General features: G+C 52.9%; 1 protein-coding gene across 1 annotated transcript; it reads right to left on the bottom strand.

The window, feature by feature from the left end:
* Window positions 1–2,743: 2,743 nt before the first annotated feature.
* On the bottom strand, window positions 2,744–24,899 carry AADACL3 (arylacetamide deacetylase like 3). The gene is made up of 4 exons (XM_002721511.5): window positions 24,732–24,899; window positions 20,820–21,036; window positions 16,948–17,011; window positions 2,744–14,936 (listed from the first exon to the last, which is right to left on the bottom strand). Exons 1-4 carry the CDS (start codon window positions 24,897–24,899, stop codon window positions 14,162–14,164), a joined length of 1,224 nt encoding a protein of 407 aa, XP_002721557.1. The 3' UTR covers window positions 2,744–14,161.
* Window positions 24,900–25,739: the final 840 nt, after the last annotated feature.

Raw genomic sequence — 25,739 nt, forward strand, 5'->3', positions numbered from 1 at the left:
TTCGGATCGGCACAGCGTGCTGGCCATTGCGGCAGTTTGGGGAGCGAACCAATGGAAGGAAGACCTTTCTCTCTCTCTCTCTCTCACTGTCTAACTCTGCCTGCAAAACAAAAACAAACAAACAAACAAAAAAAAAACATTTTGCACCAAAATAAACTTATTTTTAATTCCATTTTCCACAGACTTTTTTTTTTTTTTTTTTTGACAGGCAGAGTGGACAGTGAGAGAGAGAGAGACAGAGAGAAAGGTCTTCCTTTGCCGTTGGTTCACCCTCCAATGGCCGCCACGGCTGGCGCACCACGCTGATCCGATGGCAGGAGCCAGGTGCTTCTCCTGGTCTCCCATGGGGTGCAGGGCCCAAGCACCTGGGCCATCCTCCACTGCACTCCCGGGCCACAGCAGAGAGCTGGCCTGGAAGAGGGGCAACCGGGACAGAATCTGGGGCCCCGACCGGGACTAGAACCCGGTGTGCCGGTGCCGCAAGGCGGAGGATTAGCCTGTTGAGCCGCGGTGCCGGCCCTCAATAAAACAATTTTTAATATGAAAAAAAAAAAAAAGCCCAGCTAATTCAGCGCACAACGGGAATGATCACGCACCTGCCGTTTGTCGAGGGCGGCAGCAGCTCCTCCGCATCTCCCTCCCGTGTCGCAGCACACACGCGGCTAGCAAGTTGTCTGCGCATTTTCACATCTTCATCAAAGACATTCTCTCTCTCTCTCTCTTTTTTTCTTAAGATTTTATTTAAGAGGTAGAGTTACAGACAGTGAGAGGGAGAGACAGAGAGATATCTTCCATCCATTGGTTCACCCCCCAAATGGCCGCAACAGCTGGAGCTGGACCCATCTAAAGCCAGAAGCCAGAAGCTCTTCTGGGTCTCCCACACATGTGTACAGGGGCCCAAGGACTTGGGCCATCCTCTACTTCTTTCCCAGGTCATAGCAGAGAGCTGGATTGGAAGTGGAGCAGCCAGGACTCGAACTGGTGTTTATATAGGATGCTGGTCACAGGCAGAGGATTAACCCACTGAGCTGGCTCCGAAAGACATTCTCAAGTGAGAGGAGGACTGGCAAGCGTTCTCGCCCCGCCTTGACCTCTTAGGAGCCCCTGCCCTTGTCCTTGCGCCTTTTCTCCACTGTGGGAACGGCCAGCGCTGTGAAACAGGGCACGTCGCATTGCAGACTTAGTGTAAAAGCAGTTTGGACCCCTGTGTCCTCTGGGAAGGTCTTGGGATTTCCAGGGGCCTGGGTACTATGGTGTGTGTGTGACTTCAGTGTGACTAGAGAATGACAACTATTTTCCCAAAGATCCTATGCACTGGTGTTCTCACCATCAGCACGTACGTGTTGGCACTGCTCCACGCCGTCCGGAACCTGCTCAGCATCAGAGACAGAAGCTCTGCCCCATTAACTTCCGTAGCAGCTTAACCACTGAGCCACAGTGCTGGCCCCGAGTGCCAGCATTGTTGACATACATCTTTTTATTATCTTTTCAAGATTTCGGGGGCTTACTTTGACTATGACCGTGTCTAAACAAGATAAGAGTCGGAGAACTCAAGGGGCTTCCATAGCCTTGGAAACTCATGACTGGTGCATAGGGAGATTACTGATGCCATAAACAGGAGTGTCAATTTGTAAAGTCAACAACAGGAGTCACTGTGCACTTACTCCTCATGTAGGATCTCTGTCCTTAATGTGCTGTACACTGAGGCTTAATGCTATAACGAGTACTCAAACAGTATATTTCACTTTGTGTTTCTATGGGGGTGCAAACGATTGAAATCTTTACTTAATGTACACTAAACTGATCTTCTGTAAAAAAAAAAAAAAAAAAAAAGAAATTATCAATTCCCAACTTGACTCTCACTGGGATTAAACATGACAATAGGTCTGATCTGATTTCATCATCATTTAAAAAAAAATCATCTATTATTTTTCACTTTATGTTTCTGTGTGGGAGCAAACTGTTGAAATCCTTACTTAAGGTATACTAAGCTGATCTTCTGTATATTAAGATAATCGAAAATGAATCTTGATGTGAATGGAAGGGGAGAGGGAGTGGGAAAGGGGAGGGTTGTGGGTGGGAGGGACGGTATGGGGGGGGGAAGTCATTGTAACCCATGAGTCGTACTTTGGAAATTTATATTCATTAAATAAAAGATAAAAAAAAAAAGATTTCTGGGGCTTGTTTGAAGTCCCTATTTATTCCTGGTTACTACTTACGCCTTTTCTTCCCTCTACTTTCAAAGAGCTAAAATATGGCATTGTTGATCAGCTCCATTGTATGATGATTATAATTTCAGGATTTCTCCCTAAAATACTTTAAAGATATTTAAAGTACACTTTTCTAAAAGATTTATTTTGTTTATTTGAAGGGCAGTGTGACAGAGAGAGAGAGAGAGAGAGAGAGAGAGAGAGAGATCTTCCATCCACTGGTTCACTCCCAAATGGCTGCAACAGCCAGGGCTGGGCCAGACTGAAGCCAGGACCTCGAGCTCCATCTGGGTCTCCCACGTGGGTGCAGGGGCCCAGGCACTCGGGCCATCTGCTGCTGCTTTCCCAGGTGCATTACCAGATAGCTGGATCAGAAGCAGAGCAGCTGGCAGACTTGAACTCCACTGTGAGATGCCAGCATCAAAGATGGCACTTAACCCATTGCGCCACAACCCCGGTCCCCAAAAATACTTCTAAAAACTTATTCTTCATCATCAATTGCCTTGCATTTTCTTTGCATCTACTTTTCTAGGTTTTTTTTTTTTAGGTGATGTTTAATTCATTCTTCTCAGTCTTCATGCCTGTCTTTCTTCTCAACGTTCAATCTCTAATCTTTTGATGAAACAGTAAGCACATCCAGTCTTCCAGGACAAATACTGCGTCATCAAAAGTGAGAAATAAGAACGTGAAAAGGATTTACAGAACGTGCAAAGCACTCCATGAACACGTCTCACTCTACACCTGCGCCGCGTTACCCATGAAGCCGAGCACCTCCTACTGTGGCACGGCTCCTTGGCCAGCCTTTTCTTGTTTCGACAGTCCTTGACTTGCCACGGTTTGCCTTTGTGGTTGCCAGCTTTATGAAGCTGTAAATGCAGCATGTCTTCGGTAGAAACCAGACTTTGAATCTTGTTATCTTCTGGGGCTGGCGGTATCAGCACAATTCTATCTCACAAAGCTGGGAAGTTCAAGGCCGGCGCCGCGGCTCACTAGGCTAATCCTCCGCCTGCGGCGCCGGCACACCGGGTTCTAGTCCCGGTCGGGGTGCCGGATTCTGTCCCGGTTGCCCCTCTTCCAGGCCAGCTCTCTGCTGTGGCCCGGGAGTGCAGTGGAGGATGGCCCAAGTGCTTGGGCCCTGAACCCCATGGGAGACCAGGAGAAGCACCTGGCTCCTGCCTTCGGATCAGCGCGGTGCGCCGGCCACGACGGCCATTGGAGGGTGAACCAATGGCAAAAGGAAGACCTTTCTCTCTGTCTCTCTCTCTCTCTCACTGTCCACTCTGCCTGTCAGAAATAAAAATAAAAAATAAAAGATAAACAAAGCTGGGAAGTTCAGAGACTGCCACTCAACAGCCGGTCACATGAGGGTGAGGGTGCAACAGATTGTGTACATGTACTGTGTCGACAATGCTTTTTTAAATTATTTTCTAAGCTTTATTTATATGAAAGAGTGACAGAAAGAGGGAGAGAAAGAGGTCTTCCATCCACTGCTTCACTCCCCAAATGTCTGCAAAGCCAGGGCTGGGCCAGGCTCATGTCAGGAGCCAGGAACTCCATCTGGGTGTCCCACATGGATGGCAGGGACCCAAGTACATAGACCACCATCCGCTGCCTCCCGGGGACGTTAGCAGGAAGCTTGACTGCAGGCCTTGAGTGGCTGGACTCAGACTGGCTCTGATACGGGATCTGGGCGTTCCACCCCGTGGCTTAACCTGCTGCACTACCACGTCTGCCTCAGTACAGGAGATATTCAACACCTCATTATATAGGAAAGTCTAGGCTAAGCTACGATGTTTGGTACATTAGGCATACTAATGCATTTTATGTTTTTTTTTCAAGATCTGTTTTATTTATTTGAAAGGCAGAGTTACAGAAAGAGAGGGAGAGACAGAGACAGAGAGAGAGAGAGAGAGAGAGAGAGAGAGATCTTTCAGCCACTGATTCACTTCCCCAAATGACTGCAATGGCTGGGGCTGTGTCAGGCTGAAGCCAGGAGCTTCATCTACATCTCCCATGCGGTTGGAGGGGATCAAGAACTTGGGCCATCGTCCTCTGCTCTCCCAGGTGCATTAAAAGGAAATTGGATCGGAAGCAGAGCAGCCAGAAGTTGAACTGGCTCCCATGTGGGATGCCACTGTTGCAGGTGGCAGCTCAACCCACTGTGCCACAATGGTGGCCCCTGTTAAATGCATTTCTTTTTTTTTATAAGATTTATTTTTTAAAGGTTTATTTGTTTTATTTGAAAGGCAGAGTTACAAAGAGGCAGAGAGAGAGAGAGAGAGAGAGAGAGAGAGAGAGAGGTCTTCCATCCAATGGTTCACTCCCCAGATGGCCAAAACATCCAGAGCTGCACTGATCCAAAGCCAGGAGCCAGGAGCTTCTTCCGGGTCTCCCATGTGGGTGGCAGAGGCCCAAGGATTTGGGCCATCTTCCACTGCTTTTCCAGGTCATAGCAGAGAGCTGGATTGAAAGTGGAGCAGCCGGGACTCGAACCAGCATCCATATGGGATGCTGGCACTGCAGGCGACGGCTTTACCCCCTATAACACAGCGTCAGCCCCAGTGCATTTTCAACTTAAGATATTTTGAACTTACGATGGGTTCATCCAGACATAACCTCACTGTAAATCAAGGGACATCTCTATACTTGTGAGACTACATTTCCTGGACTATTATTTAGACACTTCTCATAGTGGTCTAAACTATTTTCTATCACTATGGCGTTTCTCCATACGGTACCAGGTATTCATGACCAAGCCAAGTCACTGACGGATGCTTTGCCCTTCTCCCAGACAGTCCAACCATCCCAGCTTCCCGACCTCTAGGTACCTTAGTCCTCTCTCCTGGATGTTTTGCTCGACACTAACTGTCCTTATTCCTGTCGTGTAGTCAGCGTTTAGACTTCCCCAGGTATCGCTCGCTTTATTGCTTTTTGTTTCACCTGCGTTTCTGGCCTCCCTCTCGGAGCGTTTTCTTTTTCTCTGAAGAACAGATTTCCTTTCTTGAAGCTCTGCTGCTGCAAACGTCTTCCCTTTCGATTTATCCGAAAATATCTCCACTCTCTTTCTGAAGGTGGTTTTCAATGACTGGAGAATCATACTCTGACAGATCCATCCTAGCATTGAAGGTAACGTTCCACTGTTTCCCGAGTTTAGAAGACAACTGTCAGTCGTCTTATTTCTTTTTTTAAAATAGGAGATCTATTTTTTTAAAGATTTATTTATTTGTTTGAGAGGTAGAGTTACAGACAGACAGACAGACAGAGGGAGAGACAGAGGGAGAGAGGTCTTCCGTCTGCTGGTTCACTCCCCCAAATGGCCACAATGGCCAAAGCTAGGAGCCAGGAGCTTCATCGGGGTCTCCCATGTGGGTGCAGGGGACCAAGGCCATCTTCTGCTCTGCTTTCCCAGGTGTGTTAGCAGGGAGCTGGATCAGAAGTGGAGCAGCTGGGGCTTGAACTGGCGCCCATATGGGATGCTGGCACTGGGGGCTGTGGCTGTGCCAGCTGTGCCACAGTGCCGGCCCCAGTCTTATTAATTCTTTTTAGATGGTTGGGGTTTTGTTTTGTTACATTTGGTTTTTTTTTTAAGATTTATTTATTTATTTGAAAGAGTTACATAGAGAGAGAAGGAGAGGCAGAGAGAGAGAGAGAGAGAGAGAGAGAGAGGTCTTCCATCTGCTTGTTCACTCCCCAATGGCTGCAACAGCTGGAGCTGCGCCAATCCAAAGCCAGGAGCCAGGACCTTCCTCCGGGTCTCCCACGCTGGTGCAGGGACCCAAGGACTAGGGCCATTTTCTACCGCTTTCCCAGGCCACAGCAGAGAGGACTCAAAGCAGCGGTCATATGGAATGCCGGCAAAAGCAGGCAGCGGCTTTACCCACTACGCCACAGTGCCGGCCCCCGTTCCATTTGTTTTTAAGAGTTTCTCTTTGCCTTTTGGCTCAGTTTCGTTCTAATGTGTCTAGGACTAAATTGCTTTGTACTGCTTGAGTAAGGTTTCTGGGACCTGTGGATAAACATCTTTCAATTATTTGGGGCATTCTTGGGTATTAATTGCTTATTATTGCCTCTGCAATACCTCTGATTACCTCCTTTGTTTTTCCTTCTCTGCTGTGTACCAGTTACCTGTCTGCTACACCTTGTCCTGGAATCCTTCCTGCCTCTTTCCCCTTCTACATTTTTGTCCGTTTGTCTCTTCACGCTTGATTCAGAAAACTTTCTTGTTACTTAATTCCAGTTCACACACTTTTCTTCAGGTGTGTCTCGTGAAATCACACCCATCTGTTGAATTTTTAATTTCATGTTTCAGTTTTAGAATTTCTGTTTGGAGCCAGCATTGGGGTGGCATAACAGGTAAAGCCATGGCCTGCAATGTTGGCATCCCATAAGGGCGCCAGTTTGGGTTCTGGCTTCTCCATTGCTGATCCAGCTCCCTGCTGATGGCCTGGGAAATCAGTGGAGGATGGCCCAAGTGTTTGGGCCCCTGTACCCATAGGGGAACCTATAAGGAGTTCCTGGTTCCTGAATCCTGACTCCTGGCTTCTGGCTTCAGCCTGGCTCAGCCCCAGTAGTTGTGGCCATTTGGGGAATGAACCAGAAGATGTAAGACCTCTTTCTCTCTCTCTTTTTCAAATACATTTAAAAAAATAATTTCTCTTCATCTCATGTATAAATGCTTACATATAAAATATCGTGCCACTTTTGGCGATTCTAATTTTTAATATTTTATCTACTGAGTTTTCAAACTACCAGTGTTTAACTCTGTAATTTTCAAATTTAGATTCTACTTTCTTAAGCATAGTAAGCAGATTTATTCTCGTCTGTGGATATTTTTTATTTTTAAATATTTATTTAATTGAAAGGCAGAGTAACAAAAAGAGACAGACAGACAGAGAGCGAGAGAGAGAGAGGGATTTTTCATCTTCTGATTCACTCCCTAAATGGCCACAACACCTGGTGCTGGGCTAGGCTGAAGCCAGGAGCCAGGAACTCCATCCTGGTTTCCCAGGTGAGTAGCAGGGGCCCACGCACTTGGGCCATTTCAGTTGTAGTCCCAGGGGCATTAGCAGGTAGCTGGATTGGAAGTGGAGCAGCCGGGACTCAAACTAGCACTCCAGTATGAGATACCAGCATCATAGCAGCAACTCAACACACACACTATAATACCAGCTCCCGTAGATTTTTTTTTTTTTTTTTTTGACAGACAGAGTGGCAGTGAGAGAGAGAGAGACAGAGAGAAAGGTCTTCCTTTTGCCATTGGTTCACCCTTCAATGGCCGCCACAGCTGGCACGCTGTGGCTGGTGCACCGTGCTGATCCAATGGCAGGAGCCAGGTGCTTCTCCTGGTCTCCCATGGGATGCAGTACCCAAGCACTTGGGCCATCCTCCACTGCACTCCCTGGCCACAGCAGAGAGCCGGCCTGGAAGAGGGGCAACCGGGACAGAATCCGGCGCCCTGACCAGGACTAGAACCCGGTGTGCCGGCGCCGCTAGATGGAGGATTAGCCCTAGTGAGCCACGGCGCCGGCCCTGTGGATCTTTTTAAAACTCATTTCTGTGGGTTCTTGTTGCTAGCTCTTTTCTTCTTACATGGCTGGCATTTCAAAAATTATTTGCAAACACAATTCTAAGACTAGATATAACCCTCCTGCGGACATATTTGCTGTCAGCTTTTCCAAGAACCTGCAAACACTAGAAATCGGGGGCATTCTTTAATTCAATCCAAGCTCCATGTTCTCGGTTGTTGTGTGTTCACAATACAATGCGCTCAGCCCTACGACAGAGAAATGGCAGTACACAATGCAAACCTCAACGCGAGCCGTAGGAGGAGAATCTGACCTGCCTGGGGTAGGGAGGCTTTCCGGAGAAGGCGATGTCTGAGATGAGACCCAAGGGGTGAATAATTAATTGACTTCCCCCTCTTGATCCAATATGACCTGGAAACACGGCTTGGAGACTGCCAATCAGCTTCAGGTTATTGCAAAGGACAAAAGTGTTTGGAGGGTGTTGAATCTGGAACAAAGACCAACTTGGCTTCAAATTCCAGTTCTACCACTTAGCTGCCACTTAACTTTAACCAAGTTCCCAGGCCAAGTGAGCCTTGGTTTCCCAACTTATAAACTGGGAGTACGGATCATGGGCTTTAGCGGGTGACGTAACCAGGAAGAAAAGAACATAGGCCAACAGTTTTGCCTGCTTCGCTGTAAAGCCGGAAAGCTGATGTTTCAGGGCTGGCCTGCGGGCGGGCTGCACACCGCGTCCCAAGGCGCACATCGCCTCATTCCTTATCTCAGCTCCTTTGCAAAGCAGGAGGACCTGCTCGGGCTGGGTCTGGTTTCCTCAGCTGTGCACCTCCCTCAAGGAACAGAGGAGGAAAGCACTGTCATCGACACAGTGACAGGCCTGAAGCTCTTTTGCGATTTTACCATCACAACACCCCCTCCCTTGTAGCCCCTTTATAAGCTTAAGCCCCCAACCACCGTCACCCAGCAGAGCGGGAGTCCTTGAGACACTGAGGTTTGCTGCCCTCTCATCTGTCGACAGGTTAAACGAAACCTGGTCCTCATTCTTCTGACTTGGCGCTGGACACCGGGACAATGATGAGAATGCAATGAGATGTCACCTATACAGCATCTAGGACCATGTCACAGATCAGGAGTCAATAACGGTTCCATCTTGCTTCTCTTTGTGCCCAACGCAGGCTCTTTGCTAGTAACAAAATGTATTCCCTTTCCTGCACGAGAGGAGTGGACGTGGAAAATCGGAGCAGAAAAATCCCCAGGAAGTCATTGTGGATTCTCTTTCATTAGAGAATTCCCGCATCCAGAGCAGCCTGCTAACCCCAGGACCGGCGTCTTCACCTTCAAATGAACGGATGAGTCCTTCCGTGATGCCGCAGGTGGGGTTTCACGTTTCGTGGGGGTGGAGTAGACCCTGGAGAGCTTTCTCCAGGACTCGACTGATGCCTGGAAACTGAACCCCAGGCACTGCCTTATCTGATTGCACCTCAGAACCTTGCAAAGGCAGTGCTGCAGCAGGGAATTCTGGCCAGGGAGCAGGGCCAGCCTGGCAGCCCGTGGAACGGGGAGCCACTTTGCTGGCAACGGCATCCTCTGCTTTGTTAGAGGCAAGGATGTTAGAGGCCAAGGCTCAAGAATGTGTCGTTGGAGTTAAGGAACACACAGACTTGCCAGCCCGCCCTATCCCACCCCACAAACTGCCAAAGCCGTCCATTCTCCTGCTGATTGAGGGTTGGTTGTCACCATCTGACTTCCCTCCTGAACTGAGACCTGCTGAAGGAAGGAGGGGGAGACAGGCGTCCTGATGTCATCTACAGCTAGAATGCACCCAGCCAACACTTCTCCACCTTAAATCCCTCCCAGAGAATCCCCCACGCAGAAGGAAGTGTGTGCCAAAATGTTTGTTACAGCGAAAAATTAGAAACAGACCAGAGGTGTCCGTCACCCAAACACTGTACTAGGGCCATAGCCTGGGCTACTCCGCAATAGCTACAGAGGGTAGGATAAAAATGTTTTCCCCGGGCACTCCACTTCTAAGATATATCATTGAGAGGGAAAAAAAATAAACAAGTCGAGTTGCACAACAACAGGTATGGACCAATCTCTTTGATGTAAGAACATGTGGCAAAGTCGTCCCACAGAACAACAGCCTGCGTTTTCAGGGGTGCCTATCTGTGGATGCGCACGCACAGAAGCAGGCTTACAATAGGGCTGGCACACCACCCCGCCAGGCAAATAAGAGGGAGCTGCGGATACAATCAGTGAAAAGGGACCAGGGTGCGAGGCGGGAGGTCGGGAGGGACCTCAGCCTCATGGCTGGCCGACAGAGGCTCAGCCTAAAAGAATAAATTTGAGCATCATTTAGGCGATTGAAAATTAAATTTGCAGAAGACAGACCGGAAGTGGAACTGCCATGCGTGAGTGCATGGTCAGCTGTGAAACTGCTCCTGTACCCCTTCAACGTCCATGCTGTGGCCGTGTGACCGTCGTGTCCGTGACTGGTGAGCAGCGGGCTGGAGAGACTACGGTTTGCCTTGTTCTACTTCCCTTGGCCACAGGCTGGGGATATTTCCAACAGAAGCTGCTCCATCAGTCCCAGGCCCGGAGCAGGCGTAGGTGGAAGCAGACCTGCGGCTGACTTGCGGACGTCATGCGAGCAAGAAAGGGACCTCCATGGTCACGAGCTGCTGGGACTGTGGCCCCACTTACTGCAGCACAGCCCGACTGTTCCAGCGCACGGACCAGAGAGGGAGCAGGCAGCCACTCTGAGCAGAGAGTGCAGGGGAGGAGAGGCAGGTTTGGGGTCCGAAAGGCAGAGGGGCCCTGGGTGGGGGCAAGGCGGATCTGGGACAGACCCTGAAACGGAAGTAGGTGAGGAGTGGCAGACTCATTTTGCTAATTTGCAATTTGCCCCAGCACCTGTTCTCAGCTGCCTACTGACTCCAGAAAGCAACTCACCGTTCTCTATCAGACGGCCCTGTCCCAAGCTAACTGGCAGATCTGCCCGAGGACACAGTCCCAGAGCATCTGGCTTGGAGGGAGTGGGGATGTCTACCTGCCCTGGGCACAGGCAGCGGGGCACCTCCACCGTGAGTTCCTGCAGGGACCCCCAGTGGCCACTTTTGACACTGGTCAGACTCAGAGAGCTACAGCCAAGAGAGCAAAGGAAACCAGAGAATAAAAATGCCTTGAGTTTTTCAACCTGACTCAGCTCAGACAGTAGCTGACCACTACCTGGATAGGAATCGACTGAAATAAGATCACGTGGCTTGGCAATGGCGTCATCTTAATCCCCAGAGACAAGAAGAAAAAGAGGGGCCAGGGCTGTGGCACAGTTGGTTAAGCCAACTCCTGCGAGGCCGGCATCCCACATGGGCGCCAGTTCAAGTCCTGCTGCTCTACTTACGATCCAGCTCCCTGCTAATGTGCTTAGAAAAGCAGGAGAAGGTGGCCAAGTGCTGCGTGGGAGTCCTGGCTGGAGCTCCTGGCTCCTGGCTTCAGCCTGGCCCAGCCCTGGCCGTTGTGGCCATTTGGGGAGTGAGCCAGAAGACAGATTGAAGATCTCTCTCGCTTACTTACTCTCGCTCTTTCTCTCTCTCCCCTGTAACTGCTTTGCAAGTAAATCTTAAAAAAAAAAAAAAAAAGAACAAGAAAGAAAAAAGAGAGCAATAGGCCAGCGCCGCGGCTCACTAGGCTAATCCGCCTGCGGCACTGGCACACCAGGTTCTAGTCCTGGTTGGGGCTCCGGTTCTGTCCCAGTTGCCCCTCTTCCAGTCCAGCTCTCTGCTGTGACCAGGGAGTGCAGTGGAGGATGGCCCAAGTGCTTGGGCCCTGCATCCCATGGGAGACCAGGGGAAGCACTTGGCTCCTGGCTTCGGATCAGCGTGCTGGCCACGGTGGCCATTGGAGGGTGAACCAACGGCAAAGGAAGACCTTTCTCTCTGTCTCTCTCTCTCTCTCACTGTCCACTCTGCCTGTCAGAAAGAAAGAAAGAGAGAGAGAGAGAGAGAGAGAAAAGAGAGCGATAATGCTGGACTAATGGCTCATGGGACATCACAGAGTTTTTGCCAGGCAAATAGGGTTTGCGGTGGAGCGTGGACAGGAGCAGGCCTTGGGAAATCTATAGAAGCAGCTGGCCTTGAGCTCTACTGGAAAGACAGGACCTGGGTGTTATTAACATGAGTTGTGGTTCCTCATCTGTACAGTGGGTTTAAGAATACCCAGCATGTAGGGTTCATGCAAGGAACACAAGAGGTAGCAGCTCCCATGGAGATGGCCCTTAGGGGACATTCGCCCCCTCTCTTTTTCATTCCTCATGGATGGGTTGCAGGCAGGACAGCAACAAAATGCTGAAAGGCAACCAGAGGAGCCTGTGAGCCACTGGGGCCGGAGGGCTTTGCCTCTCCCACCACCTGCAGAAGGAAGGAGCCCTGCACAGGCGCCTTCGCCCCTTAAAGTGCAGCCCGTTCATCTGCACTGGGCACAGGCGTCCAGGGCTCCCAATGCCTCAGCACCCCACAGCAGGCCAGCTCATGTCCCTCCACCCGCCTCCTGCGGCAGAGGTGAGACAGCAAAAGCCATATTCCAGAGGGCTGGGACATCAGAGAGCCCGGTGGAGGACTGGATGGTGGTGAAGATCCGGTAAGAGGGAAGCAGAGTCACAGCCCCTTCCTTTATCAAATGGGCCACGCAGGCAGGATTCCCACGGAGCAAGGGAAGTGCAGGAAGCGAAAGTCAACGACGCGGAGCTCTCCATGGAAACCTTCCTCCAGGGGGATCTGTGGCTCAGCGGGTTAAAGCCTCAGCCTGCAGCACCAGCATCTCATGTGGGCGCCGGTTCAGTCCCAGCTGCTCCACTTCCAATTTAGCTCCCTGCTAATGTGCCTGGGAAAGCAGTAGAAGATGGCCCAAGTGCTTGGGCCCCTGCACCCACGTGGGAGACCCAGAAGAAACTCCTGGATCCTGGCTTTGGATCAGCTCAGCTCCTGCTGTTGCAGCCTTTTAGGGAGTGAACCAGCAGATGGAAGATCTCTCTCTCTCACTCTTCCAAATAAATAAATCTTAAAGCAAAAACCTTCCTCCATCACCAGTCACCACTCCAGGCTTCCAGCCTTTCTCCTGCCCCTCCGCTTGGAGGGACCATGCTCTCCAGCGTCCAGTACCCTCCATCAGAGAGGTGCTGGCTGCCTTCCCCACACTCAGTCCGCCCATCAGAGGCGGCTGACTCACCCAGGCTTCGATAGGACCTAGTCCTGGTCAGCGGGAACATTCTGTTCTCTTGATTTTGACAACTAGCCATACCAGTCTGAAAACCAATAGAGCCATTGAGTTGCAAGGAGAGTTTTGCTAGAACTGTTGCAAATGAAGCAACTGGATAAGAATGAACTTGACCCTGGGGCAACATAAGCATAAAGCTGCCCAAGGCCACCACCGCATGGAGAGGTGAAGAGGAAGGTCAACACCAGGCGCTGACAGAGCAGAGAGAAGAAATGGCAGCCACTGGCACTGCTCGAGTTCACGCATCAATTCTTGCCTGGCTTACCCCTGACGGTCATTGCTACACGAGCCCCAATACTGTCTGTCTGATTTAGGCCAGCTTGTCTTAAAACAGAAACGATCCCTAACAATATGTCCCTTTGGTCCTCTCCTGCCATCCCGCAATGGACACGGGTGAGTTGGGTTAGGCTCGGCTTTCATGGGTCCCTGCCCCTGGCCTCGGCTTCCCTGCTGCCCCCTGTCCTTTAACTCTTAGACTCTTGTTTCAGGGCCCTGGGTTGGAAGCTCAATTTTGACTCCACGGGCTCCACAGCAACCCTGTCAGGCAGTTCTGGGTGTTCATCTTCCTCTAGGGGGCCAACTAGCATGGGAAGCCTAGCCAGTCTGTCCCAGCTCTTCCAGTCCAGGCCATCAGAACTCGGAGCCCAGAGGCTGGGCAACAGCAGGAGCAGTGTCACTGGGACCCCAGAGGAAGAGCTGGAACGCATTTCTCCACCACCCAGCAGCCTAGAACATCAGCACTCCACCTCCACCTTCTGGGCCACAGGGAAACTGCACACGGTGGCCAGGCATGCGTGCCACGCACCATCTGGATCAGCCTCCCCAGCCAGAACTCTATGTAGCTCAGAGAGGCTGTGAGTAACTCTTATGTGCTGACTCCATCTCACAAATGGCCACCAAAAATTGTAGGTTCCAATTTCCCCAGCGGTGAACACAAACAGAAAGCCCCAGCCCCATGCCCCAAACCTGTCCCCTGGGGCTCTCCCCCAGACACCAGGAAGGGCTCGCAATGTATGATTCCAGAACCTGCCCCAGGAAGGAGACCTCACCGCCGTCTCCCTCTTTAGCCCCATTCAGCATCACCCAGATCAGCAACAGGAAGCCCCGTGGGGGATGGGACAGTGGTGTGGCTCCAGCCCAGGAGGAGGAGGAGGGTCACAACCCCCGGATAAAATGGACCACGAGATTCAGGATTCTCTTGGAGCATGGGAAGTGCAACAAGCCCAGGTCGATGGTGTTGAGCACTCCGTGGAAACCATCGTCCATGTGATGCCAAGTCACCGGCACCCCCAGGTCTTCCAACCTCTTCTTGTACAGCAGGGAGTGGTCCCGCAGAAGATCATACTCACAGCTCACGATGCAGGCTTCCGGGAGCTGAGACATGACGCTGTCCTCGGCGATCAGGGGCGAGCACATCAAATTGAGGAGGACCCTGGTCTCCAGGTAAGCATCTTCGTTCAGGGGCGCCCGGGGCACGGGCTGGTAGCCTCTCTTCTTAAACCGCTCCGGGATGTTTTCTGCGCCCACCCACTTGTCATACTTCGCCCAGACTTTGGCAGGTAGATGGGCGCCCTTCTTGAGGGCGCTCTGCCAGGAAGGGTTGATATCCATGTAGCAGCACAGACAGTAGAAAGCCAAATGCCACGTGAGCAGGGGGATTTTCTCGTTCTGCTGAAAGGAAGGGGACTGGAAGTCCAGGGCTTGGAGGGCAGGGTAGATCAGAACCTGAGCCCGAATCCGGGGCAGATCCGGACGGTTGAGGAAGGTCTGACAAACCACCGTTGCCACGCCCCCTCCCACGCTGTCACCACCGACCACGACTCGTGCTGGGTCCACGCCGTACGCGTTCAGGGTCTTCAGGAACTGGACGGTGGCCGCCATGCAGTCTCTCACCATGACCGGGAACTTGTACTTGGGTGACTTTCGGTATCTACAAGGGAAGTCAGCAACACAATTGATACTCACCAGCCCAGCAGAGTCGCAGCTATGCGTGTGCAGGATCTCTGCGCCTACATGTCTTCCATCAGCCGCCTTTTCTGACACTTGAGCAGGTGGAGTTAGAGGTGAGGCTTACGCCAGACGGAAGAAGACATGAAGTCTTCATCATTAGCACACAGGCTAATTCCCTGTGGCGCAATCACCTGCTGAGGGACCAGCTGTGGGTACAAGAGCCCTGCCAGCCGCCTGTTGGCCAATGACCTTGGTATCACCTACACCTGCCCCATCTACCTGAGCCACCTGGTGTTGCCTCTCTGCCTCGCATCTGTTCTACTTCCTGTTTTATGATTTCATGAACAGTTCCAGGCTTGCTTATATTTTGATTCTAGTGACTTCTGCTCCTATAGTTTGGATATGATCTTAGTGTGTTCCCCAAAGCATTCATGTGTTGGACGCTTGGTCTAGGGTGGTGGTATTTGGAGATGTAGAACCTTGAACACTCAGAAGAGATTAAGGCAGTTTCCCAGAGATGCCTGTTCTCACAAGAGGCTTGTTCTACAAAACTGAGCCTGACCCCATACTGCTCTCCGGCTTCCTGTTCTGAAACAGGCCCCTCTCGTCCCATGCCCACCGTTCACATCAGCCTTGGGTGATACAGCCAGGTGGGATGAGGGTCCTCACCAGAGTCTGCACGTGCCTTGAGGAATTTAAGTACCCAGATGGTGAGCTAAATGTACCTCTTTTCTTTATAAAGTTAGCCTGCCCCAGGTATTTCATTACAGCATAGAAAAATAGGCTAGTCCACCTGCCATGGCCCCAGATGCTGTGGGGGAGACCTTGTAGACTTAACTTCCACCAGAGGCCAGCAGACAGCCTGCCCGGCACCCCGACTCCTGACCGCTGCTCTGTGGAGATGCCAGCCTGGCCCTGCACTCTTCCATTGTTGAAGAGATTCCAGATTTTGTGAGAAGTCTCACCATGGGGAAGACGGACCAGGTTGTTTTAAAAGACAAAAAGCAAATGCCCTCTGGGACAAACAAAGCTTCTGGCAGCCCTCTCCATCCCGACACCCCCATTCCAGACGGCCCTGGGCTGGTGCTGCAATAGCAATGCATTTAAATCTGAAATCCGGCTGGCTTGGGGTTCAGAACGTGAGTTGCCGGGGCAGACTTGCCGGCAGAGTCTCCTGATGATCGCTTGGCTTGGCAGGACCAGGACAGGAAGGCACAGAGTGCCAACCGCGGCGGTGAGATTCCGTCTCAGCGCAGGAACCGTGTGGGAACCGAGAACTGTCAAGTGAGGACTTTGTCCAGGTCTCTTTCTGTCTCTCGCATCTACATTTAGGCCTTCGCTTTTCACGCTGCACAACTAGGTCTTCCCCAAAAAGCCGGGAAGCATCCTCCCGAGACCTTGGCAGCTGCTGTTTCCTTGTGCATTTAGATGGCTCTGCAGGAGAAGCCTAACTAGGGGCATCAAACAGCAGGCCAGGAGCCCAGGAGGGGCCAGCCCACGTCTTCCTCCACCAGCGCCCACGTGGCCTTCCTTGAGGTTCCGGGTGGGGTGGGTGGGTGACTCTCAGAGATCAGCTAGGAGGAAAGAGTGGTCTGGTCTTGTCTGTCTGTTTGTTTTTGATTCCATGGGTGGATGTCAACCAGGAGGAGGGACCTCCCTCTTGGGAGCACTTGGAAATGGATAGGCAGGGCTGGGGTTGTCTTGGAGATGGCGCTGGACACCTCTGGCATTTAGCAGTTAAATGTCTGGAACAGGCAGCACTGTCTCGCTCAGCAAAGAACCACTCCACTCCACTGCGCTCCCAAAGTGAAGCTCTGATTAAAAATCCACTTCCCTCCCAGCTTCTAAACAATTGGGTGCCCAGAAGCCACCCACGCGCCCATTCCCAGCCTCCTCTGGGTCCCCGCCTCCCTTCTCCTACTCCTCTCTGGCTTCTGGTCGTCCAGAGCTTCCGAGCCCTCTTCCCGCTCCCCACTCTGCGCGGTACTCACCCGACAGCCAGGACCACGGCGTCACTCTTCTTGGACAAATAGGAGTACACGCCGTGGTGGGTTCCTGGAAGACAGGAGGTTTCCACGCTCACTGGGAAGCCCCCTTCAGCAGCCTGCGCCAGCCCCTGGCCAGAGCCCCTGGCCGCTCCCCGCACTGGGCTCTGCAACTCAGCCTCTGGCTCTTGAGCAATTCAACTTTCCCACCCGTGGGGCTGCCTGAGCTACATTGTCCCAGACACCCGTGCCCTGCCGGACTCTGCAGATCGTGAAAAATGCCTGAGAAGCTGTTTGGTTTCTGTTGGGAGCTCCGGGCTCAGCAGACCGGAGTTCAAACCCCACCCTCACTGCCGTTTAGCTTGAGCTAAAATAGTGCCCAGCACACTGCCTAGCCTGCCTGAGGCTTGATTTCTTTGTCTGTCTAATGGGGACAACGATGATGTCTCCATCGTAGGGGGGCTGAGGAGTTAAACGAGTGGTGTACGTACGGCAGGGTGGGCTTCACGCTGCAGCCGGTTAAGCTGCTGCTTGGGACTCCTGCATCCCACCTTGGGGTGTCTGGGATCGAGTCCCGCCTCCACGTCCGATTGAACTTCTTGCTAATGCACAACCTGGCAGGCAGCAGATGAGGGTCAAGTCCTTGGGTTCCTGGTACCCACACCCAGATGGAGCTCCTCGCTTCAGCCCAGCCCAGCGCTGGTTGTTGTGGGCATTTGGGGAGTGAACTAGCAGATGCAAGATCTCTCTCTCTCTCTCCCTTTCAAATAAATAAATAAAAACTTCTAGATAATAAAAGGTGAGTCTTTGGAGCCACTGTTGTAGCATAGAGGGTAAAGCCGCCAACTAAGATGCTGGCATCCCATATGGGCACCAGTTCAAGTCCCAGCTGCTCCACTTCTGATTCAGCTCGCTACTAATGCACCTGGAAAAGCAGTGGAGGGTGGCCCAAGTGCTTGGGCCCCTGCACCCCGCATGGGAGACCCAAAGGAAGCTCCTGGCTCCTGGCTCCTGGCTGTTGCAGCCATTTAGGCAGTGAATCAGTGGATGGAAGATCTCTCTCTGTCTCTACCTCTCTCTGTAACTCTGCCTTTCAAATAAATAAATTAATTTTTTTAAACGCCTACTCTTTGTCAAGTTTTTTTTTTTTAAATGTTCATATAGTCGTGCCTGTCCTGTGAATATAACTATTCATGTTTCTGAATATTGGTAGCTACTATCATTTGTGGTAGAGACCACACCACCAAACCCCTTATTCTCAAAGCCACCACGACGGGACCCTGGCCCCCCACAAGTTGGGAAGCACTGCTAAATCCAAGACACCACGTCCCACTCTCTCATAGGGAAAACCTAGGACAACCGCCTCACTTCTGAGTTTCTCCTCATGCGTTCTCCCCACGTCTTCGGTCTGTCTCAGGCCACACCGGGTGTGAACAATGAGGTGTTTCATTGACGATATCCTTATTTGCAACTCAGTAGCAGGGCGGGGGTGGGTGTGCAACGTGCTGAAAGCCACTGAATGATACCTTGAAACAGCTGATTTTCATTTCTGTGAATTTCATCTCGATAAATGCACATTTCCCACATATGTGTGTGTACGCTTCGCGAAGTTGATGAAAAGAAGGTTTTTTTGATGCTAAAAATGTTGAGATTGATACAGAGCTTTTCATGAACTTTTTGGGTGTTATTTTCATTTTGCTTGAAAGGTGGACAGAGAGAGACGGAGAGAGATCTTCCATCTACTGGTTCACCCCCCAGTGCTTACCATAGATTGGGCTGAGCCAGGCCAAAGCCAGGAGCCTGGAACTCCATCCAAGTGGGCAGCAGGGTCCCCAGGACTTGAGCCGTCACCTGCTGCCTCCCAGAAGCTGAGACGCTGGAGTCAACAGCAGAGTAGGGACTTGAATATGGGATGCACTCCAATATGGGGCTCAGGCGTCCCAGGAGAACTCCTGCACCAAAACGCCTGTCCCCATGAACTTTTTGAAGATCTCTCATATGCATGAATTTCAAAATATTTTTCACCAGGGCCGGCGTTCTGGTGTAGCAGCTAAAACCTGCAACACTAGCACCCCATATGGCCGCTGGTTTGTGCCCTGGCTGCTCCACTTCCAATCTAGCTTCCTGCTAATGGCCTGGAAAAAGCGGCTGAAGATGGCCCAAGTGTTGGGAGACCTGGATGAGGCTCCTGGCTCCTGGCTTTAGCCTTGACCCAGCCCTGGCCATTGCAGCCATCTGGAGCGTGGACCAGCCAATGGAAGATCTCTCTGTGTCTCTCCTTCTCTCTCTAAAACTCTGACTTTCAAAGGAATAAATAAATCCTGGCCAGTGCCGCGGCTCACTTGGCTAATCTTCCGCCTGCAGTGCCGGCACCCTGGGTTCTAGTCCCAGTTGGGGCGCTGGATTCTGTCCCGGTTGCTCCCCTTCCAGTCCAGCTCTCTGCTGTGGCCCGGGGAAGGCAGTGGAGGATGGCCCAAGTGCTTGGGCCCTGCACCTGCATGGGAGACCAGGAGAAGCACCTGGCTCCTGGCTTCAGATCGGCACAGTGCACCGGCCGTAGCGGCCATTTGGGGGGTGAACCAATGGAAGGAAGACCTTTCTCTGTCTCTCTCTCAAATTTTTTTTTGTAACAAACCAAATTTACCCTTAAAAACAATTTTTTTTGACAGGCAGAGTGGACAGTGAGAGAGAGAGACAGAGAGAAAGGTCTTCCTTTGCCATTGGTTCACTCTCCAATGACCGCCGCGGCCGGCGCACTGCGCTGATCAGATGGCAGGAGCCAGGTGCTTCTCCTGGTCTCCCATGGGGTGCAGGGACCAAGCACTTGGGCCATCCTCCACTGCACTCCCTGGCCACAGCAGAGAGCTGGCCTGGAAGAGGGGCAATCGGGACAGAATCCGGCGCCCCGACCAGGACCAGAACCCAGTGTGCCGGCGCCGCAAGGCAGAGGATTAGCCTAGTGAGCTGCGGCGCCGGCAAAAACATTTCTTAAAACATATTTGCGAGACAGCTTCCATCTACTGGTTCATTCCTGAAATGCCCTCCACACCAGGGCTGGCTGGGGCCAAAGCTGGGAACCAGGGACACAAGTCAGCTCTCCCACATGGGCGGCAGGAACCCACACTGCCTCCCGGGGTCTGCACCAGCAGGCAGCTGGGACCAGGAGCCAGAGCCAGAGACTCGGTGTGAGTTACTAACCCCCAGGCAAAACGCTTACCCTAAGCTTAGCTTTTAAATCCAGTTTTAGAGGAACCTTATTGAAGTACCCTGGTGTATGTGTGTGTGTGTGTGTGAGAGAGAGAGAGAGAGAGAGAGAGAGTGAGCACTCTGGGACACACTAAATGTACCAGTGTTCCTGGTCCTGGGATGATGACTTTCTTTTTTTTTTTTTTTTTTTAAAGATATTTATTTACTTGAAAGTCAGAATTACAGAGAGAAAAACAGAGAGACTGGCAGATAGACAGACAGATAGACACACACACACACACACACACACACACACAGATCTTCCATCCCTGGCTCACTCCCCAAATGGCTGCAATGGCCAGGGCTGAGCCAGCCTGAAGCCAGGAGCCAGGAGCTTCTTCCGGGTCTCCCACGTGGGTGCAGGGGCCCAAGCACTTGGGCCATCCTCCGCTGCTTTCCTAGGTTGTCAGCAGGGAGCTGGATTGGAAGTGGAGCAGCCAGGACTCCAACAGGCACTCCCATATGGGATGCCAGTGTCTCGGCAGCTGGGACAGGAACTGGTGCCCATGAGCAATGCCGGCTTTGCAGTCGGTGGCTTTACCCGAGCATCGCAGCGCTGGCCCTGACATTGTTTTAAACCCTTGATTCAGCATGTCACGTTCCTTTGGGAGGTCTGTGGACAGGGCACTTACTCAAGCTCCCCATGATGGTGCCGCCACCATGGTAGAACACAACGCCGGGCCTGGGGGTGCTGGACGATGCCTTGGGCTGGTACAGCTTCGCCCGGATGGTCCCGAAGCGGAGATCCGTGACCAGGACATCCGGGTCCTTCTTTGGCACCCTCAGGTCGTGTATGAAACGGACAAACTGGGGCATCGAACAGATCCCCAGCTTCTCAAAAACCAAGCCCTGTTAGAGAGAGACGAGAAAACGCGTCAAGGGTCTCTGCCCAGGGGTCTGCAGGTCCCTGGGGTCTGGTGGCCACCCCTAGCCTCAGCAGGTGGCAAGAGAGCTCAGCTTAGGGAATTACAGTCAGGTTGGGCCCAGCCCTGCTCCGCCTCCTGAGTGGGTGCCCCCTCACACTTGCAGTAAAATCCAACCCCACTCAGGTGCTACGTGGCCTCAGGCCTGCCAGTCCCTCTCAACCCTCTCCGTCTGGTGTCTTCAACCCCAGCCAGGATAACTCCGGCTTCTGGTTCCCCCAGAAATCCCCCTCCCCGGAGCACCCCGGTCCCTCTGAGGCTCCCACTCCACTGGGCCTGGACACGATGACTTCCCACAGTCTCCCTGGGCCACCCCAGCCCACCTGGCCATCCCTAGGCTTTTGTGGCCATGCTTAGAAAAAAGTGGGGGTGGCCGGCGCCGCGGCTCACTAGGCTAATCCTCTGCCTTGCAGCACCAGCACACCGGGTTCTAGTCCGGGTCGGGGTGCCAGATTCTGTCCCGGTTGCCCCTCTTCCAGGCCAGCTCTCTGCTGTGGCCAGGGAGTACAGTGGAGGTTGGCCCAAGTGCTTGGGCCCTGCACCCCATGGGAGACCAGGAGAAGCACCTGGCTCCTGCCATCGGATCAGCGCGGTGCGCCGGCCGCAGCGCGCCGGCCGTGGCGGCCATTGGAGGGTGAACCAACGGCAAAGGAAGACCTTTCTGTCTGTCTCTCTCTCTCACTATCCACTCTGCCTGTCAAAAATTAAAAAAAGAAAAAAAAAAAAGAAAAAAGTGGGGGGTGGGGGAGGGAGTCCCTACTAAAATATTTGAGAATAAAGTAATGCAGTGCCCAGGACGCGCTGTCTAAGCAACTGGGGCCGTGGGGACGGTGTTGTGGCACAGCGGATTGAGCTGCTGCTGCGACACGGCATCCCACATGGGAGAGCGTTTGGAGTCCCGGCTGCTCCACTCCTGATCCGGCTCCCTGCTGTGGCCTGGGAAGGCAGTGGAAAACGGCCCAAGGGCTGGGGCCCTGCACCCGCGTGGGAGACCGGGGCGGAGCCCTGGCTCCTGGCTGCATCTTGACGCAGACCCGGCTGTTTCTGACATTTGGGGAGTGAACCAGAGGATGGAAGATCTCTATCTATCTATCTTTCTCATTCTGCCTTTCAAAAAAACCAAACACATCTTTAATAGAAAGAAAGAAAGAAAGAAAGAAAGAAAGAAAGAAAGAAAGAAAGAAAGAAAGAAAGAAAGAAAGGGAGAGAGAAAGAAAGAAACTAGAAAGGTAGGGAAGGGTGGGGCACAAATGAAACAAAGCTTGGCTCCAGCCGACAGCTCAGGGCCGGCAGACTCTCCACCTTCTCTGGGACGTGCCTGAGAGTTTGCACCATACACAACACCAAATAAAGGCGCCTTCCCCCCGGGGCCTCTTTCCAGGAGTTCACAGGCCGTTGCTGTGCCACAACCACTTTGGCCAGAAGGAAGGCAATTTTACTTAATAGTCATCAAACTGTTCAAGTGAATGTGGGATGTCATAATATATTTGCTACCTCTGTGCACATCAACGAGCAAGCCCTACGGGCCACCTTCATATGAAGGTGCTCCTGAGAGTTAGTGGCCTCCAGCATCGGCATCCCACATGGGTGTCGGTTCGAGTCCTGGCTATTCCACTTCCAACCCAACTCCCTGCTAATGCGCCTGGGAAAACAGCAGAGGACGGTGCAAGTGCTTGGGCCCCTGCACCCACGTGGGAGACCCGGAAGAAGCTCCTGGCTCCTGGCTTCAGCCTGGCCCAACCCTGGTCATTGCAGCCATTGGGGAGTGAACCAGTGGAAGAAGACCTCTCTCTCTCTCTCTCTATGACTCTCTGTAACTCTGTCTTTCAAATAAATTAAATAAATCTTTAAAAAAAAGTTAATGGAAAAATAGAAGGAAAAGATAGGTTTATTTCTGTGCCAAAAGATTGAAGTCCATGCTTAGCTTTTTCATATACGTGCACTTGTCTGAAGTTTTAGAAGACCCCGCATACTACCTTTTTTTTTTTTTTACAGGCAGAGTTAGACAGTGAGAGTGAGAGAGAGAGACAGAGAGAAAGGTCTTCCTTTTTCCGTTGGTTCACCCCCCAAGTGGCCGCTACTGCAGGCCCGTTGCAGCTGGCGCACTGCACCGATCCAAAGCCAGGAGCCAGGTGCTTCCTCCTGGTCTCCCATGCGGGTGCAGGGCCCAAGCACTGGGCCATCTTCCACTGCCTTCCCAGGCCACAGCAGAGAGCTGGCCTGGAAGAGGAGCAACTGGGACTAGAACCCGGGGTGCTGGCACCGCAGGTGGAAGATTAACCTAGTGAGCCGCGGCGCCAGCCCACTACCTTGTTTCTAAGGAGTGGGAGGCTGTGGTTTGTCGCAGCAGCTACAGTGGTGGAGTGACCGCAGTGGCTGGCCCTCTTGCCATCGGGCTGCAGCTCTGCCGTGGAGGCTGCTCTGGTCTTTATCCACTACGGGAGGAAACGCTACATTCCTGTCACACCTTGGTGGCGAACGTAGGGCCATTGCGACCCCATCCAAATCCATGGGCCCCTTGCATTCTGTCCCCCACCGGCTCAGGGAAGCCCGGGGAAGAAGCCCTGCTGTAGCCACTGCCCCCGTGCACTTCCCTCTTAGGGTTCGCCTCTGCATGGTTTGCTGGTTTACCAGCTGTCTCCCCATCCCCACACAGCAAGACCCCAAACTCCTAACGGCTGACCTGTTTGTGTCTCTGGATCCCAGAACTGGTGTGTGGCACACAGTAGGTGCACAACCCCTCTTTGCAGAAAACAGCCAACACACAGTACCAGCGGCTAAGCGTGTGGAGGGCCTGGCAGGTGCTCCCAGCACAGCTTCCCCCACAGCACCCCCACAAAAGGCCCTGATGTGTGTTCCCATTCTGCAGATGCGGAAGTTGAGTCGCTGCGATCGGGAACCTGGACCGCAGCCTCTTTGGGCCGGAGGAACCCCAGGGCCCAACGTCACTTTTTCAACATCACATCTCACCCGGGAGGGAAGAAGCCCAGGAGGGGAGACCCTGGCACTTGCTTCCCCGTTATGTACGAAACTTGAAGGAAAGAAAGCTTTCCCGTGTTCCGTTCCTGCCAATGCCCTGCAGAAGGGCCACCAAGTCGGCATCTACACGGTTCCCGCGGTGACTGCTCCCGGATGCCACACGCTGACAACAGCAGGCAGAATCAGACTGCGACACGCAAACACTTCTCCATCTCCCAAAGGCGCCAAGATATTTGTGAAGTTGTATCCGGCCGCTTGGTGCCTCTGTGCTGATGGCTTTGTGACCTGTTTGTGTTGGCGCTCGCTGGCTCTGGCCGGTGGACGGGTGGCCCCTGGAGCTCAGAGATTGGGAAACTCCTTCCTGCTCCACAGGGGGCCCAGAGGGACAAAGGGAGACAGGTGCCAGGGCAGGGGGCCCAGCTGTTGACTGGGAAAAAAAGCGAACCAGGCTCTGAGGTTTGCGGACAGCAGCTCGGCCAGCGTCGGAAGAGGCTGAGAGCTGTATTAAAAGGGTTACTCTGTCCGAGCACGCGCCGTCCCCCTGCGCGGCGGCGGCCCCTGTCTGTGCCCGCTCCCTGGAACCTGCACGTGCCTGATTTTCTCAGCTCCCTCCTCAAGCCGTGGGTAACGTGCAATACTCACCCAGGTTATCACCAGCTGTGTAAGACAAGAGAGAACCCGCATTTTCACGGGGTGGCCGATACCCGCCGGGACATCTTGCCTGAGGAAGTGGGTGCAGATGGCCCAGAGCCACACCCCTGAGGACAGCACACACACGGCCACGAGCAAGAGCAGGGCCAGACTCACCATGCTGCCGCTGCCCACAGGAGGCGGAGCGGGAGCTGTGTGCAGCAGCCCAGCCGCGGCGGCTCTGCTCACTTATACATCACCACCCACCCTCCCCTCTTCCCTGCCTCCTGAAAACATTGGCCCAGCCCACGTGAGTCACGGACTCAGGTGACGCTGTGGTTCTAGGTCAAGGTCCGGCCCCAGAGAAAGTTGCTTGTACAGCTTAGCCCAAGAGAGACTTCCAAAGCTCTGGCTTAAATCCTGGCTTTGCTGGAGACGCCCATGGGTAAGCCACCATGTCACCTTGGATGTCACAAACTCGACCACCCCCACCTGCCCTTGGACCTCACCACTCACCCCCTTATATCCGCTCCGACGACATTTGCTGTTCCTGAGCCTACTGAGGCGGTCCCAGGGCCTTTGCACATGCTGGCCTCGGTGCAGCAGTCTCCCCCCAGACTCCATCCCTCCCCTCCCACAGATCTTGGGTGACATGTCACCTCCTCCAGGAGGCTACCATGGCCACCTTATTTAAAACTGTGCCCCCACCCCTGCATGCCTGTGCTCCCCTCCCACACTCCCACTTACTCTTCTCTGTGTATCATCACCTGCGGTACCGCAGGCTGCACCTGCTCGACGGCCGCCTGTAGACAACTGTCTCCGTGAGGGCGGGACTCTAGACTCGCTTGTCCCCGGGGCTGGGTCAGGCTTGGGCCCTCGGCAGGTACGAAGCGAGGCCCTGTCCAGTGCAGGGTGGAAAAACAGGCTCTGTTCTCTTCACTGTGAGGCTGGACAACTGAGCTCCCCGCCTTTCCAGGTCAGGTCAGAGGTTGGCATTCCTTCCAGCCCTCCTGGCAATGG

The sequence above is a fragment of the Oryctolagus cuniculus genome, chromosome 7 (genome assembly GCF_964237555.1).
Source record: "Oryctolagus cuniculus chromosome 7, mOryCun1.1, whole genome shotgun sequence".
NCBI classification, from domain to species: domain Eukaryota; kingdom Metazoa; phylum Chordata; class Mammalia; order Lagomorpha; family Leporidae; genus Oryctolagus; species Oryctolagus cuniculus.

Excerpts from the sequence above, each read along its gene's own strand:
- AADACL3 (XM_002721511.5), bottom strand. The coding sequence starts at position 24,899 with ATGGTGAGTCTGGCCCTGCTCTTGCTCGTGGCCGTGTGTGTGCTGTCC. Across the intron at positions 21,037-24,731 it reads CACAGCTGGTGATAACCTGG|GGCTTGGTTTTTGAGAAGCT; the intron begins GTGAGTATTGCA and ends TCTCTCTAACAG. Across the intron at positions 14,937-16,947 it reads GCCGTGGTCCTGGCTGTCGG|ATACCGAAAGTCACCCAAGT; the intron begins GTGAGTACCGCG and ends CTTCCCTTGTAG.